This window comes from Pundamilia nyererei, unplaced genomic scaffold, assembly GCF_000239375.1.
Source record: "Pundamilia nyererei isolate P.nyererei 1_Seehausen unplaced genomic scaffold, PunNye1.0 scaffold00254, whole genome shotgun sequence".
Classification (NCBI taxonomy): Eukaryota; Metazoa; Chordata; class Actinopteri; order Cichliformes; family Cichlidae; genus Pundamilia; species Pundamilia nyererei.
Genome location: NW_005187655.1, coordinates 657,888 through 674,549, shown reverse-complemented (window position 1 = coordinate 674,549; position 16,662 = coordinate 657,888). Strand labels below are relative to the sequence as shown.

General features: G+C 42.0%; 1 protein-coding gene across 1 annotated transcript in view; it reads right to left on the bottom strand.

Moving 5' to 3' along the window:
- The window catches only part of ntn5 (netrin 5), an 18,307-nt gene extending 5,349 nt beyond the window's left edge, over window positions 1-12,958 (bottom strand). The window contains exons 1-4 of the mRNA XM_005749783.1: window positions 12,826-12,958; window positions 5,713-7,187; window positions 4,841-5,029; window positions 3,280-3,429 (exon numbers count right to left, since the gene is read on the bottom strand). Of these exons, the coding sequence (XP_005749840.1) occupies window positions 3,280-3,429; window positions 4,841-5,029; window positions 5,713-7,177 (1,804 nt within the window). The 5' untranslated portion in view covers window positions 7,178-7,187; window positions 12,826-12,958. The remainder of the gene's footprint in view (window positions 1-3,279; window positions 3,430-4,840; window positions 5,030-5,712; window positions 7,188-12,825) is intronic.
- Between the last annotated feature and the right edge of the window lie 3,704 nt (window positions 12,959-16,662).

Genomic DNA, 16,662 nt, shown 5'->3' with positions numbered 1-16,662 from the left:
TATATATATATATATATATGTAGATATATATAGATATATATAGATATATATAGATATATAGATATATAGATATATATATATTATTCTAATCATCATCAAAATCACATCTTTATTGATTAACACCGAGTCATTAAGGGTACAGGGATTTCCAAGATTCAAGATCTTCAAGATTTCTTTTAATTCTAAATAATAAAAAAAACATAAAACAATTCTTAATGCTAATCGTTCTCTTGCTAAAAAGTCTAGCACAATTGTCTAGGCGACATTCAAGAAGTACCTCAAACCAGCAGTTAGGCAACATCTGTGATTGATTAAAACTGAAATGTAAGGTTATTGGTCTCGGTGGAGAATGTGTCGCTGAGTGGGCTTCTAGTTTTTAATATGTTTCTAAATTTACAAGGCAAGTCAAATGTCTGAATCGTCACATATCGCAAAATTCCAAATAGTGCAGAAACAAAAGATGCTGTTCATGCATTCCTAAATCAATATAGGAACTATACAGAATAAAATTAGCAATAAATTAATTAATAAAAATATGATCTAACCCAGGAAATATCAGGTCAAAGTAAAAACACAACAAAACATGACACTAGGAGAAAAGTCAGCACTAACTAACTAAATCAGATAACTCATCTTAATGTGAGAAGACTTTTCATTGACCAATATTTCATGTTAATGGGATTTCAACTATTTTCTTTTCTTTGGCATTCATCGAAACTCTATTAACAAAAACAGAAGCCACCATCAGAGCGACATGCTGCTAAGAGGATTCTGAAGTGAAATCAGCAAAGATGTTGGTAGATATATAACTTTCAGAGGAAAAAAGTTCAGTTATTTTAGATAATGCTTCAAAATAACAGTTCCAGTAATCGTTCACGATGGCCCTCACAGGATTAAACCCGAGGTCATAGATGACTTTGGCTGAGGTGACAGCACATCAACTTGCTTTAAATATGTGAAATAACTGTTTTCTATTTTGTAACAAATCATAAAACTTGATCATTTTTCATTTCATAAATTTGCAGTTAAAGCTTTAGCAAAGGTTAGCTGGGGCTATCTCATCAGCTAGCTTGGATTCCGTTTTGCTTTAGCTTTAGTTTGACCAAAATATGCAGCCCTGTCAGACAATTCTGCTGACATCCTGGTCTATTCAGAGCATAGATAAAATGGTTTAAAGGTAGCTAACATTGAATTTAGCCTGACTGCTGCACACATTTAGGGCTGTCTGATGAGGTGTAGGCGAGATGTACGAGGTGGTGGGAGCAGAGAGGTGCTATACATAGACTGAGATGGTCTGGGAGTAAAAACAAACAAGGTTCTCTTTCACTCACTCCTTTCACTAGGAGAGTTATGAGTCTGGGCCCTTCGATGGGGGCAGTTTGAGGCGTGCAACAGGTGCGAAGCTCCCTGCTGCTGGCTCCCTATGTCACCTGATTGGGACTAACACAGCGTCAGAGCCTGTGTAGTTGTCGGCACTCGTGCGATTAGCCCGGGATGTGCGCGTGGATTAGCGCTCATGGCTGATGTTTGTTGCTGGCCAGGCGCAGAGATGTGAGTGGCAACAATCCTCTTGATCTGACGCTGATACCAGATCAGCGGGAGATGAGGTTTCCCTGTAGCGCTCAGCTCATGTTATCGCTGCTGTGGAAACCATCCAGGGATGATGAAAAGGAGACACGCCGAGGAGATCGGGCCAAATTAAACTGAAGCGCAGCGGCCCTATTTATACTGAGCTACAATTTGATAAAGGCTTACACAGCTTGATAGAGTCGCTTAATCCATTTAGGCCACGAACAAATGAGGCTGAAGGAGAAATTAAAGAAGTCACTTTGTCATGACTGACAACAAACTATTAAAAGCCAAAGGGTGTCGAGTGCAGAGAGAACATTTTTAATTACGGTAAGACTAAGTGCTGTTATGAAATCAATCCTTATAAAAACAAACAAAAGAGGTTGTCATAACTTTCAGATTTGAGGCCTCTATTCATAGTTTTCATAGAGTCCTGGAAGGCTCCCACATGTGTGCAAAACTCAATAGGCAAAATAAGTGCAGTATTGAACCATTTGACCAGGTTCAATAAATGTAACATTTTACATTCTACTTATGTAACAAAATTACATGGGAACTTGGACTTGACTTGGACACATGCAGGCTGAAATGAGACACTGCAAAATGTGATCTGTGTCTGATGGGTGTTATGGCAGTTGCACCAATTTCCACAAACACACGAAAATCCTTGAAACAGAGCGATGAGGAGAGAAATCCCTCAGACAGACCCAGAACCCCTGGGACAAAAGACAGAGCCCACTGGCAGAGTCCTCCCAGAGAGGAAAAGAATATCCAGACGTGATGGAAGCGATGTTTCAGTCATTAGTTAATGGTAAAAGTGTGATTGGTCATCACAGTTGTGTCTTTAACAGGCTGATTACCTATTGACTACATTCAGACATTCAAATAATAAATTCAGCCCTGTATTAAATGTTAAATGAATGTTAAATGTTTGCTTTATTAAATCTGTGTCCTTCAAGTATGAACTATGAAAACGTCTAATTATAATAATCCTTTTGTGTAAACTCTCAAGTCCAGATGAGAACAATCAATAATAATCAATAATAATCATTTAAGAGGAATTAGTAACGAAGTCACCAAAACAAAACAAAAACAGAAAAACATTGTTGCTGTACAAACACTTTTTGTGGTCTTGAAAATGTATTCAGACTACTGATGATGCATTCGCCTCATAAATTATGCCTCAGAGTCTACATAAGCTGCCTTTATAAATTAAAGGTTTTGGCATATGCAGTGCTGTATTGGATAAATATCAAATTTTGCATACAACCACACTGAGCTACTGGCTAACATCAAGTAGCTACTTAATATCAATCTACATGTTGCTAGTTTTAAGGGAGAGCTATTCTGGTTAGGTTAGCATAAATCCATGCCAAAAACCCATTTCCAATTTCATTTTTAATATTGCAATAGTAACAATCTGAGTTGCTGTAGATGAGGACAAACTGGTGTGATCTGCGCTTGTGTTAGCATTTCCTTGGGTTATGAAAAGTGTTAGCATGCACTGACAGCCTTTATGCTTTGCTAGCAATTGTAAACACACTGTGTGGCTCATTTGTGCACTCTTTAGTAGCACTAAACCTTGTGGAATCAATAACTGACAGAAAGAGGAAGAAGTTCTTGTTTTGCCTTCAAAGTGAAAACTCTTTCTGACAACACTGCTAAAATTAGCAGGTTTAAAATGGACATCTGCGTGGCCGGTAAACTTACGTATGCAGGGCTGTAAAGGAGACTTCCCCTGTTCATATCCTGGGGCACAGCGGTTACACCTGAGGCCGGTCACACCTCGTCGACACAGGCACTGACCAGACGTCTGGTTACACCAGCCACCCACTGCCCCCACAGGATGGCACTGACACGCTGGGAAAGAAAAATGAACAGATTAGAAGCTGAATAAGCACGTTTTTTGGTAGGTACTGACATGAGCTGTAAATCCAACACTGACATATTCTCACCTTACAGTACAGGCTTATTAGCCTGTATTTTAATGCTCTGTACTGTTTTTGCCTCAGTTTTCTTGTCCACCAACAAGCAGGTTGTAAACCAAAATAACAAGCTAAAAGATGCTAAAATGGTGAGCAGAGCCAGTTGAAATAATCTATATTTTGGATAGGTTTAAGATATGTTAAAAATAACATAACAAAGGAAAGACATGACAACAGGACTTATAAATGCATCCATCAGTGACAGGACCTGGTTTAATCCTGAATGACAAGCATGTGTCCTCAAGCGTGTCACTGAGCATTACAGAAGGCCTATACTAACGCCAGGTGGGCGTCTGTTTCCTGATGGGTAAACAAAGACAAATTCCTCAGTGGAGATATTAACAAAATTGCACACCATTTCAGGGAATCATTATCACTCTGGTGTTTCTTTTAGGTAAGTTTTTTTAGTGAAGATGAACCTTCTTAAGTAGATATTAGCAGTGTTGCCTGTTACACGGTATAATGATTACTGCCTGGATTTGCCATAGTTTACATTGCAAAGCTTTTTATTTACCAGTGCTTTCAAAGGATAAGGGCCAATGAGAGAAGACAGATGGGGAGAGGAAGCCTCTCCTCAGCAGCTCTGTTCACACTCGAACAATGTTTATACAAATCCTTACAATAAGTCCAAACAACCTGCCTGGAGAAAATGAGTAATTGTCTCACCGCTGGCCTCTGAATGGTTACTAAGTGAAATGTAGCAGCAATAAATCAGGACTAAAAGCGTATAAATTTGCAGGATACTCTTGTTTCATGCCTTAAAAGTGATAAAATATTGAGCATGTTTAATATTTTTATTATCCCTGAATGTGTGTGAAACTCACAAGGCCTGTTAATTCTGGATATACAGCAAAGTATTAGAGCAGAGGACAAGCTTGCACACAGCTAAGCTAGGGTGTCACAGTCACTTCGGACATGACACCGGTCAAAGGTCACCGGGGGTCATTGCAGATGCCACAGGTGGTAATAATGTGGATGCATGAGGCAGCTCGGTGTGGTTTGTGTGTGCTTTTGTATATTGCTAACAGGAATAGCTGTCGTCTGTCACAATGTAACCACCCCATTAACACTTTTGTACACTTGTACAGAGGCAGAGCGGACCACGTAAGCTCAAATAGCAACACACATTCTGACAGTCGGGCATAAACACGATCACACTCTGATTTACTTTTCATCTTTCAGCGAATGTACAGTCAATCAAAGGTATGGGTCACGCACTCGCTCTACCCTCCATCTTGTGTCCCCCACCACATATACACTAAACACACACACATCCAGTCACTGACGTTGGCAGGCTTTGCGGTGGCTGAGCGGCTTTTTGTGGTTGCGGGTGTATCCATTCTGGCAGTACTGGCAGTGGCGTCCGGCCGTGTGGTGGCGACACTTCTGACACACGCCTCCACTGCGCCGGCCCGACTGCTGAAACACCTCCATGCTGAAGCGGCATTTGTTGGAGTGGCCGTTACACTCACAGGCTGGACATAGGCAAAGCAAAATAAATACTGATGAACACCAACGAAGAAAAGAGTTTCAGGGCTGGAGAAAGTATTAACAATGGGTTATTCAAATCCAGCAGTTTGGCTTTAATATGGTATCCAGAAAGTACCAAATAAGGGAAATTTTGGCTTCAGCCATATTTATGACTTTCAGTTTGATTGCAAATATGTTGACACAAAGCCCTCTTACACTTAGCTCTCTTCCAGAGTGCGTCTTTTGTTCTTTTTTTATAGCGAGAATAACTTTCACATCAACTGTGTGGGGGGGAGGATCTTTTAAAGCGCCCTCATTTATATTGTATTAATGTTTGAAGTCATGTATAATTAATGGTGTGTTGCCTTGAGTAACAGTCACTGAACTGGACCTCTGCAACATGTTTGTAGGCTGCTGAGTATCGGTCAGGATCTGATGTGCAAAGGTTTTTATGTTAATGCTGAAAACAGATGTCTGGCTTGTGCTGTTTGAGCGACATTAAGTTGCTGGATGAGTTATAGCCTTTATAAACCTGTACTTGAAATTGAGATTCAATCATGCTGTCTTTACTATATGCACAGTTTTTGACAGTTGCAATATGTTTTCTAGTGATTTCATTGATTTCTTTCATAAGACCAAAGGTGTGCTTATGTTAGCATTTTCAAAGGCAGTGTGATGCAGGACTCACCAACACAGGGGTTTGGGTTAGTGGGCGTAGCTCGATGCCATGGTCTGTCAAAGTAGAAGTCCTCACACACATCACAGTCTGGCCCCGCTGTGTGATGCTTGCATACACACACTGCACGACCCGTGTCGTCGCGGCGACACCTGGAAGCGTGTCCGTTACATTTACACCTGCCCCCGACCTGCAGGTCCGAGAGGGCAAAAGGAGCTCGGCCGGGGGGCTTAAAAGCAGAAGGTTGGGCCGCCTGCAGATTCCTCGGCCTTGTATTGTGATTGTTGTTCCTCCGTTTTCTCAGCTCCTGCCCTTTGTTGTTTCTGCTCCGCCCCTCAACTGTCCAATTGCAATCTCCATTGGGGCAAGGCAGCCAATGATTGTTTTCCTTCTTGCGGCCACGCCCTCTGCCTTTCCCGCCCTTTTTAGGAGAAGTGAGAGTGTCCATGCTGAAACTGTCCCCCCCTTCCTTGCTGGTGACGTTGTGCCCGTCTTCATCTTGACCTGAGCTTTTATAATGGCCCTTCCTGACTTGCTTATCTATTCTAACCCCTTTGTTCCTCACCCTTGTCTCTGAGTTTTTTGTCTCCCTGTCAAAAAATGCCAGTGTATTTTCTGTGTTTAACTTGTCCACCTGATCTCCAGTCTGATCCTTGAAGTCCGTTCTCCATCTCACAACACCAGCCTCTCTGATGTCGTGTCCACGGTCAAGCCATCTTTCTTCTTCTGTCTTATCCATGTGGCCTATCTTCACCTCACTGGACACCTTATGGAAGACCACGCGAATGTCGGTGGCTGTCACCCAGTCCTGGAGAGTGGGGCTATAGTCAAAATCAGGAGAGGATGGCCGTCCATCCAGAGTGGAGAAGGCCAACACCATGCCTCCTCGCTGCTTCTGTAGAGGGCGTGGGTCTGAGCAGAGGGGCTCCGTTTCTTGATGTCTCGTTTGGGCCACTGTTTGTGAAGGTAGCTTGAAGTTCCTGAGGCAGTCGCTGGAGTAGTGCTGCATTGGCCTCCAGGTGCGCCCAAAGTCCATCGACTTGAGGATGGAAATGGAGATGGGGTCCAATGGCTCCTTTTGGTGACAGAACTGAAAACTTATGTATGTGATCTCAAAGCGGCGGCCCAGCGGTAGGGTAAGGACCCAGTCTCCTGTGTCAGTACCTGCATCGGCCATCCAACATGTGAGGTTGTGGGGATTGTTGAGGTCGGTTAAGGTGGTGATGTGGCTGTCATAATCATTTCCTTGTAGCGAGTGGTTCACGTTGACTGGAACCCCGTAGGCAGCATTGATAAACTCTGACAGGCAGTGTCGCGGACGGCCAACTGTGTGGTAGCAGGGGTCATTAGGTGAATTCCAGCTCAACGGCGGTTGGGGAAGGGAAGAGGAAATGAGGGAAAGACAGAGGAAGAGGAGTAGAAGGAAAACAGGACAAAAAGAGGTGGAGGGAGGAGGGGAAAAGGGTTGGAACATCATGTCATCCAGCCTGTGAGAGGAAAAAATCATTTTTTAAAGAGGAAAACCACAGGAGCGTGATCAGAAAAGAACAAAAGACTAACGGATTGATTTATATGATACGCATTTGAAGCCGAAGAAGGAAATCTAAGAAGGACCACCTGTCCCCTTATTGAAAACACACCATACCAACTGATTGCATCACTGCAAGTTCACCTTATTGGCTTTCAGTAGTTGCCAGTACAGACTTCATCCTGTAAAAATGTAATCTCCCATCTTCCCAGTAGTGTCAGCCACCGGTTTGAACCCTTGAACTTGAGAACTTATAAGAACTTATCCATCTTAAAACGCTCCTTAACCCCAAAACGAGTGGATGAATGCGGGTGAAGAAGGGCGCGCACCCAGCAGGTCTGTCTGAAATAACAAAAAACATGCCCGACAGCTGGGGCTAAAACCTGAGCTGGACCACATCCATCATATTTATTGCTCCCTTTCCAAATATCTTTACCGTTGGTCATTGCTGCAGCCACCGCAGCGAGGGCCCCGACCATGAGCAGTGTAGTAGTGTCGTGGTGTAGGAAAGAGGGCACGGAGAAACAGAGAGGGAGGAAGAGGACTTGGAGATTAGCATTTGGGATGGTAGAAATGATTTATGGAATGAAATGTGTGTTCGACTTGAGCCCCTACTCGGATACTTCCGTTGAAGAGACAAACCCTGACTTGTGTAGGTCTGCAGTGCAAACAAATCCGCTTCCCGTTTCGTGTAATTGGTGATGAGTGTAATTTATTTTTCTGTCATGATTTGATACTAGAATTCGTCCGCTTTGGCATCCGGACAAAATGGACAATGCACCTACTTTCTCTGGGCCCAGTGATTTATCGTTTTTTTGCTGCTCACACAAAGCCCAGAAGCACATTTCCCAATGAGCACTACGTAAGTTTCTCCATTGCAGGGTGAGTTCAGCACCTTTCTCCTTTCGCTTTTGGGAAATGATTTCTTTTCTTCATTAAATGGGCTGTCATCTTCTCATTTATATCCGCCATCCTTCGGCGGTTTCAAACAACTTTTCCTCCACTCTCCCGTCTCCCTGCCCATCTATCACCTGCCCCTTTCATTCTGTTCTGGGAATATTCTTAACTGCTGTGAGATTGATGATGCCCTAACAAGCGTTTGACACTGACAGCAAAGTCAGCAGGGCTGCATAAACCAAACCCGTAGGAGAGGAACGGGGCTGAGAGCCTCTCCGGCCTCGTCATGCCGCTCAATTAGCCAACGACCGAAATATGAGGCCTCCCTTTTGGGACCACACAACTCTGAGGGGTCCTGTGTGCAGGTCACGGCGGTCTCTCGGCTGCCTGGGGACAAACTGCAAATGTCCAAAAGCAACCAAATGCTAGAAAATAAATCAGCTAAACTTGATTGAGCACAAAAGGGGAATAACAGGCTCAGCAGGCGCCTGTGTTTTGTGGCGTTGCTAAAGGAAACAAGTAACAAGTGCAGTGATTAGTGGTCTGACTGTGACCCTGGTCCCAGTGAGCCACATTCCTGTGATCCAGAATGCCTCGGCTAGCCATTCCTGACGTGTCGAGACATGCCCCACGGGAACCTGAACACACTGATAAAAAGCAGGACGTATAAGTTGATCGGCTGATTAATTGGGTCTCTGGTTTCATGTGGTGTCGATATACCGGTTGTATAAGAAGGGGAGACAAGTCAAAGGGATGATGAGCGGGGTAAAAAGCTACCAGAGGATTCAGGGAAGTAGTGGTGAGATTTCAGTCAGGAATTCAGCGGATGGGCAGTTATAAGCGTGTAGGCGGGTGGTGGGGGTGAAGCGTACACATGGCTAAAAGAGAAAGGGGTAGGTTGTTTAACATTCCCGTGACATGCACTTGCTCTTGTCTTTGTCACATTACATGACTAATTAAACATTTGCCCATTACACCCACTCTGATAAATGGATGCTCATCTAAGTGAGGCCCTTGAGGTTTTTAATGCGCCCCTCTAGGCCAAATGCAGAGACTAGATCAACTGTCTCGTATGGCCAATGCAACCCAGCAGATATGGTTTCAACTACGGTTTTTCTCTACCGCTTTCAATAAATTCACACAGCCAGCATGCCGGGGGCGGAAATGCTGAAGACGAGCGGGATTTCCTCTGAATGAATTTCCCGTTAACTCCAAGAAGAGGCCTCGATCTCGGTTTCAGTTTTGTCTACTTTTTCTTAGTTGCAAACTTAATGCACACAATAGCTGTTGATATAACAAATATGCATTCAGTTTGAGGACCCTGTGAGCAGAAGTTTTGAAATAACTTGGCAGCAATCTGCCTCTCAAAAAGCTTATACAGCCAAATAGTGGTATGATGAGATCAACAACATCTCTGGCGGGTGATCTTTAGAAGCAGCTATGCTTGGCTGGCAAGGGGCTGGAAAAATACTTGCTGACAACCTGGGGGCATGTTTACAGCATAGTCGAACAGGAGAGAGCAAGGAGAGCGGCGCTGGTGTTCGTGCTCTGCAGTCCTCGTTTATTTCCCGATGTAAATCTCCCGTTCTTCATAACGCTGAAATGTGTCTGAACTTGAAAGCAGCAGAGATGTCGGGAGCAGAAACAAAAAAGTGGTTTAATGATTTGGTAGAGGCTGAAGCTGCAGGAGTTCATGCACATGCATATAAGTTTTTCACATCTGAATAAATGGATAGGAATATGTAAGTGAATAGGAAACTCAATAAGGTGTTTCGGTGCAGCTGAAAATGCTGTTTGCAAAAGCGTTTGCTTGCTAGACAGTTTTGCACTGAGTCTTTCTGTAGATTTAGGAGTCTGGTGGAGCATTCAGAGAGAGAGAGAGAGATGTGATCTTATGGGGTAATAACAGCAATACATCCATAGTTTTCCACATATCCATGCATGTTCATTTTTCATGCTTGGCCTGTCTCTGTAAGTAATATACCATGCCTTATGCTGTATTATGATTCTAACTGAAGAACAAAGATCATTTCCTTCTGAAAACTTATCACTCATAAATTAACTTTTTTTTTTTTTGCTTGTTTAATTGTTCCGCAGCAAACGTGTCTTTTTTGTGTTCCTGTCTCTTGCTGTGGTTCCTCTCTCTTGCTACCTGCTAACTCGCTTTGTCCCTTGCAGAGCTTTGGGCCTGTCTGTGTCTGGAGCTATTCTGCTGAGCAGATGAGCTGGATTTGGCCTGTCTCGCACATTTTAACATTCCTCGTCATGCGCAGCAGTCCCGGTCAACCGCAGCGAGGGAAAATATGCTAAATTCAAATAGTTCTGCAACCTCTGTGAGGAGTTTCAATAGATTAAAATGAGGATTGCGCAAATAAACACACGGCTGTGTTGTTTAATAAGGTGGATTTGTATCGAGCTGATAGCATCTGGGAAGATTTCCCAGGGTTTTACGTTGCAGCTCTGCTCCAAGACACGGAGCCTTTAAATAAATGTGATCAATTATATAAGCTCTGTCTTATAGCCAGCGCGTTTGAAGCTGAACCAAGCGGGCACCTGTTGGCGCATGTTACCAAACTGACACCTTTGTTAATTTGCAATTGTCCTCAGCCGTCAGAAATACAACCCTGGGCTCTGGGTGAGAAGAGAAAGGCTATGCATGCGCTCTGTATTCCCATACTGCATTCCTGCCCGCACAGTTGAAGCCCATGTGTGTGTTATTCCACGCGGAGCGGATTCCAGGAGTTCTGTTTTAGGTGTAATAATCTAATTTTAGTGGGGTGGTCAGGGAGGTGGAAGCAACAGACAGCGCAAAATGGATTATCGCTGCTCGTATCTTTAGCTAAAGGCCTCTGTCCTTCATGTTTGCACCTCCAACAAACAGCCAGTCCGGTGCACGTGTGCCGCATCCTCCTGGGCCATCTGTGCCCCCTCAGATCTGAAAGGTGTCTCTGCACCGACCTGCAAGATTTACTTGCTTCACTTTTGAATAAAAAAAACACATGTTGCCCGCTTGATAATACAAGGGGAGTTTCCTGTCAATTTCCCCTTTACTGCCTCATACAAGTTGGCAAGAAGCTTTCAGCGCAGCTCCAACTTCACATGATCTTATTGAAAACCAGATGGAAATTAAATCACTGGGAATCCACGCTGCAGTCAGGCCAAAGACAACTTCGGGCATTGTGGGGGGAAAAAAATTCCTGTGCGTAATTGTGTGCCAATTAAATCCGCATAGTGTCATACAGCAAGTTAATAATGAGAAGCAGGCGCAAAATGAATCAAAAAACACCGCCAGGTTTGCGCCTTTTATGAGCACCGGACAAGATTAAAAAATATATGTTTTTAAAAAGAAAGAAAAAAGAAGAAAAGAAAAACAGCCATGATTTGCGTCAGCTAATTAATCATTAGTGTTACAGTTTCATAAAAAAACAAAAACAAAATAAAAAACTTTTTGTTTACTAAACTTTAGCTTGTTTTAATTAACACTTCACAGCAATCCAGTAAACCCCAGTCCCCAAATTCCTTAAGAAAAGAAAGACAGAAAAAAGCAGGCTGTCTTTATTAAGACAAATGCGGTGATATTTTTTATTAAACTGGATTTTTAGGGAAACCAACAAACTGTAAACGGACCTTAAAAGGCAAACAGCCCGCAGATACACGCTGGATGCCGGAGTTGACTTTAACCTGAGTCCTTAGACTTTAATGATCCCTTTGCCACGGTTCATGAAACGTAAATGTTTATCATATTTAGTCTGATTGCTTTGGCCAGAGCTGAGAGCGAAGCCCGGAGACTAATTGGCTCAATTCAGCAGAGCTAATTGCGCTTTTGTTGAGCGCAAATTAGCTGCAGCCAATTATGAGCTTTATTTACACAGCGAGGCTATCGCAACGTGATCAGAAAACTTTCACTCTGATGTTTAATGTTGATCATTATTCTCGCTTGTGTTTAACGTTTAGGATAAATAACAGCGCCGAATTCCCGGCCTGCTAATTGGAAATCGTGTTATGAGCGTATATTGTGTTTTGATTTATTTATTTAATTTTTCTTTTACCTCAACATAATGGGACATAATGGCAAAACCACGTGCGTACGATTACATTTAAAAGAAATATACAAATGAAAATATGTTTTTTAAAATTGTAGTTCTGTGCAATGTTGCAGTAAAAAACAAACAAAAAATAAATACAGATTGTTTTTTAGAATGTTTTCTTATTTAAAAATAAAATAAAATAAAAATAAACACAATAAGCAATTTACATTTCAGTAACACTCGAGGTAAAACAATTTATACTACATGAGGTCATTTTATAGGATTAAGCGTATTTTTTTCTAGTTCAGTCCTACAGCTTATTTGTCAGCGCGTAAAACAATCAGTAATCACATTTAAAAGAATGAATTTTTAATGAGATTTATTCTCACCTATGAAAATATAAGTGTGTAAACGATAACTGAAAAGAGAAACGTAGCTATAACTCTACCCCTGATGTAATTTATACGAGTTTTTATTCCCCACAAATGCGTTTCTGCCTTTATTTAACCCTCTTTTAGCCCTCAGTTCCACCGACAGAAAGTACAGTCTGCACTTGAAGTTCCGTTGCTGCTTCTCTCCAGCGCCACAAAAGCGCAGATAAAACTTCACACCCCTTCAGCTACCGCAGACCTCGAGCCGATAAACGATCAAAAATCAGTCACAGGAGCTCACCATGTGCGTCGTCGCTGTGCTTCTCCTTCCTGCTCCCGCGGTGCCTCCTGATCATTAAGAGCAGCGCAGCAAGTGTCCGGACATCCAGCTCGGTGTGCAGAGGAGAGCTGAGCAGAAGGCAAACCTGCCGGGAGGGGGCAACGCACCGGGTAGGGGTGGGGGGACTGTGGGTGCAAATTAATGGGATAATCTGGGAGGTGTCTCTCCTAATAGCAACAAAACTGAGCCAAGAGCTCCCACCGAGGAGAGGAGTCACATCATTCTGTGCCAAACTGGCTCCAAGTGCCGAATGCGTAAAACCCCGATCCAAAGCGTTATTCTTTAAACACTTGTTTTACTGCTAAGTGTTCTGCTGGTATCAGCTTCAAATGTTTGGATAACATTTACTTTTCTTTTTTGTGGGAAAGTCCAGTGTTGACGCCCACCATTCTATGCTAACAACCTGTATATTTCCAGTTAATCACTGATTATATAAATAGTTATGTAAAAGGTTTTCTGCACCAGTGCATGCTTTCAGTAAATATCTTAAAATAATCAAAAGTTGTTTTGAAACAGGACGAAAGAGCATTTGATGTAAGAATAGAAATGGAAAGTAGCCACACAAACCCCCTCTGTGTGCACAAGTGCATTAAGCAGGGCATTTGTCGTGTTGTTGTGTGATTTGTTTACTGCAGATGAACTCCATAGGTTTTCTTTTTTCTCACTGTGGGAATATTTTTAGTCAAACGTAGCTTTGATTTCTGGTTGCCTTCACTGGCTCAAAGAAACACCTTTTCTTCTTTGTTCTTCTTTCAGGAGCAGAACCTTTTTTGGAGTCTGATTTTATTTATAGGGCCTGCAGATAGAAGACACACTTCTTTGTTCTGTTGTCAGGTGAGGAGTTTAGTTCTTTTCTGACAACAGCTCCATCAGTTGCAGGTGTGTTAGTTACATTTGCACTGCTGTTTTAGTTGTGAGTTATGTGTTCGCATTTGTACTCTTTTATTTTGTTGGCCAGTTACTGAGTGCATTGGAGACTAAGATTTGACATCCAAAACATGAGATGAGTTTGCAAACGACACTTTAAATTAAACCAGAGATCAAAATATCTCAAATTAGCCCATTAGTAGCCAACTCCCATTTATCATACTTATGATACTCGTGCATTTTTTCATAATATGTTTGTGCTTTCTGTAATTTATAGTTTTGTAGTGTTACGTCATGCAGCAGGAGACATGACACAGCTCCTTATAAATACAAACAGGTTGACCTTTGCCATTATTCCAGATTTTTTTTGTTTAGTAGAAAACTACAGTTTTTAAGACTCAGCTCAGCATTTCATGGTTTGTTAAGGATGCCTTTTCTTTTCTCTTTTTTTGCACTGCATGGATTCTCCTCCTTCAGGTTTAATTAGCACTGGCAGGTAAATTGAGGGGTGCAGACAAAGTTCAGTTGCAGTAGTCTTATCTCGTCATCCAGGCAAAGATCTCGCTATCCCCTCGGTGAAATAGGAAAAATAGCTGAAGTTAATTTGGTGGAGTGGATTGTTCTCAGATGTGAGGCAAAACTGATACAGATGGAAATATAGGAACGAGAAAGTGGAGGGAGGGAGGAGGGAAGACGCTTGATTGGAGAGGAGGAAACTTTCCCAGAGAAAGACATAAAACTGATTGATGACTTCCCTCGAGGAATGTTTCCCCAGGTGTGTTTTGTGTGTGTGTGTGTGCGTGCGTGTGTGTGTCTAGTTACAATGCACTTAAGAAATGCTATCCTTGGACACAGGACAAGTGCAATAAAGTAAACTGAGGAGTGAAATAGCACGTTAATGCGTCAATATTGCATTTTGGCAACATCAATACAAAGGCACATGAGATATCAGCGTGCTGAGGAGGAGGTACCCTTATAAAGAATAATTTGAAAAACGCAAATACTAATTGAGAGCAGAAATTGAGAGCAGTGATATAAGAAAAAGCGTTTAACTGTGTAATAAAGTCCTAAGGAGGTCCTTGACAGGTGCTTTGCACTGCCAGATTGTTCACCCTGCAGCTAGTAGTGTTCTTAGAGACTCAAAGCATAATAAACAAAACACCACGGAGGTGCAATTTTAAAAGTCAACATTAACTCGCTGTAACAGAAAAGGGGCACATTTCACAATACGTGGCTGTCCGTGTTTGATGGATTAGCAGTGTTTAAATATTTAAAGTACTACAATATGGCTCTGTAGCTTGGTTTAATGATCAACTAAGGGAAGGGGGGGGGGATTTCCAATATAGCGAAATTACATGAATTTTTGCCCCCCCGCCCCAGCTCTCGGCCACCTTTTGGTGCAACAGATGGGATGTTATATTATCCTGGAGAAAGATGCCCGTGTAGTAGAAACATCCAGGCCTAATGTGAGCCACCATCGGCTCCAGTTATGCCACAGGGAAGTGTTGTGTGGTCTAGACACGACCCTAATATCACAATCCACCTGACAGCTGGCGCAAATAAAGTGAACTTGCGCCTGAGCAGAGGCACACCCGGAGTCCATGTCATCAGTCAGAGCCCACAGAAAACTGCAGATGTGGGGCCGAACATTCACTGTTATCTGGGTTTCAACACAGAATTAATAAAAAGATTTACCGCAGAGGTCCAAGAAAAAATAAATAAATAAAAGCAAAAATCAGTGTAAATACCACATGTGGGAAATAATGACTCAAAGACTGAAAGCAATTAAAGCTTAACCCATAAGAGCTCGGACCCATTTTTACTGTGAGGAAAACTATCGGAGAGTCAGTTTTGAAACTTTAACAGAAACTTCTCAGTGTGTAAAGAGGCAGTGACACCTGTGTCACTGTGGGTTCTTATGTATTTAACTGAGATCAGCTGAATCTTTTTTTTCTCCTCTACATATGATTAATGAGGTGACAACAAATAAAACTAGAGAACTATTAATGATCTTGGACAAAAAGAAAAACATGCATTTGAGGAGATTTTTGACTCAGTCCAAAGAAAACATTAAAAAAAAAAGTCAGCGGTGTACCTCAAGGTTCAATGTCGGGTCCCTTAAAGTTGCTTTGTAGTGTGTGTATTATTGATCCCACCAAATGCAGGTGTAAAAACACCTTTAGAGCCTCTCTTTTAAAAACAAACAAACAAAATTTTCTCCACCGGGATGTACATAATAATTTAAATGTTATGGTATAATTCTGCATTTAAATGAAGACGTTTCTTTTTTAAGTGGCTAAAGCCTAGCAAATTATAGACAGATTAGCCATTAGCTCTGTAGAATTTAACCATGATGTTATTATAAATGACTTAAAAGAGGGGGGGGGGAAGCAGATAAAAAACTAAGAGTCAATTTTAGATCCATATTTCCATTTAGATCTGTCTTCTGTTGACAAAAATATTAGGGGTCAACGTACTAAATATGCAGTAACTTCAGCTCATTGCTGCTAATTCATCACCATAGCAGCATCTTCTGCAAGAAAAACTTTGCATACTACTTGGGAAAACCAAGGTTCAGAGGCTGTAAGAAGATCCTCTGTAAACATTGAGATGTGTCTCATCTGTTCCAGAGATCGACCCCCTCCGTCATCTGAACAGATCCTCGGGGATATCGTTTTTCTTTCCCTCTGACCTCCGCTCTAGTCCATAGAGGGAATAAACAATGGGCACGCTTTTTGGTATAAGCCTCATCGGGATTCTCATTTGTATATTCACCCAGAAGATAGCAGTCATTTTGGATTTTAAAAAATTTCTATGTTCTACAAATATGTACACAAATCATTATTTCCTAAGTAATGCAATATGATTCTTTTTGTTATCTTTAAGGAGGAAAAAACAAAATAAACTTTATTGAATGCTTTGGCTCTGAAA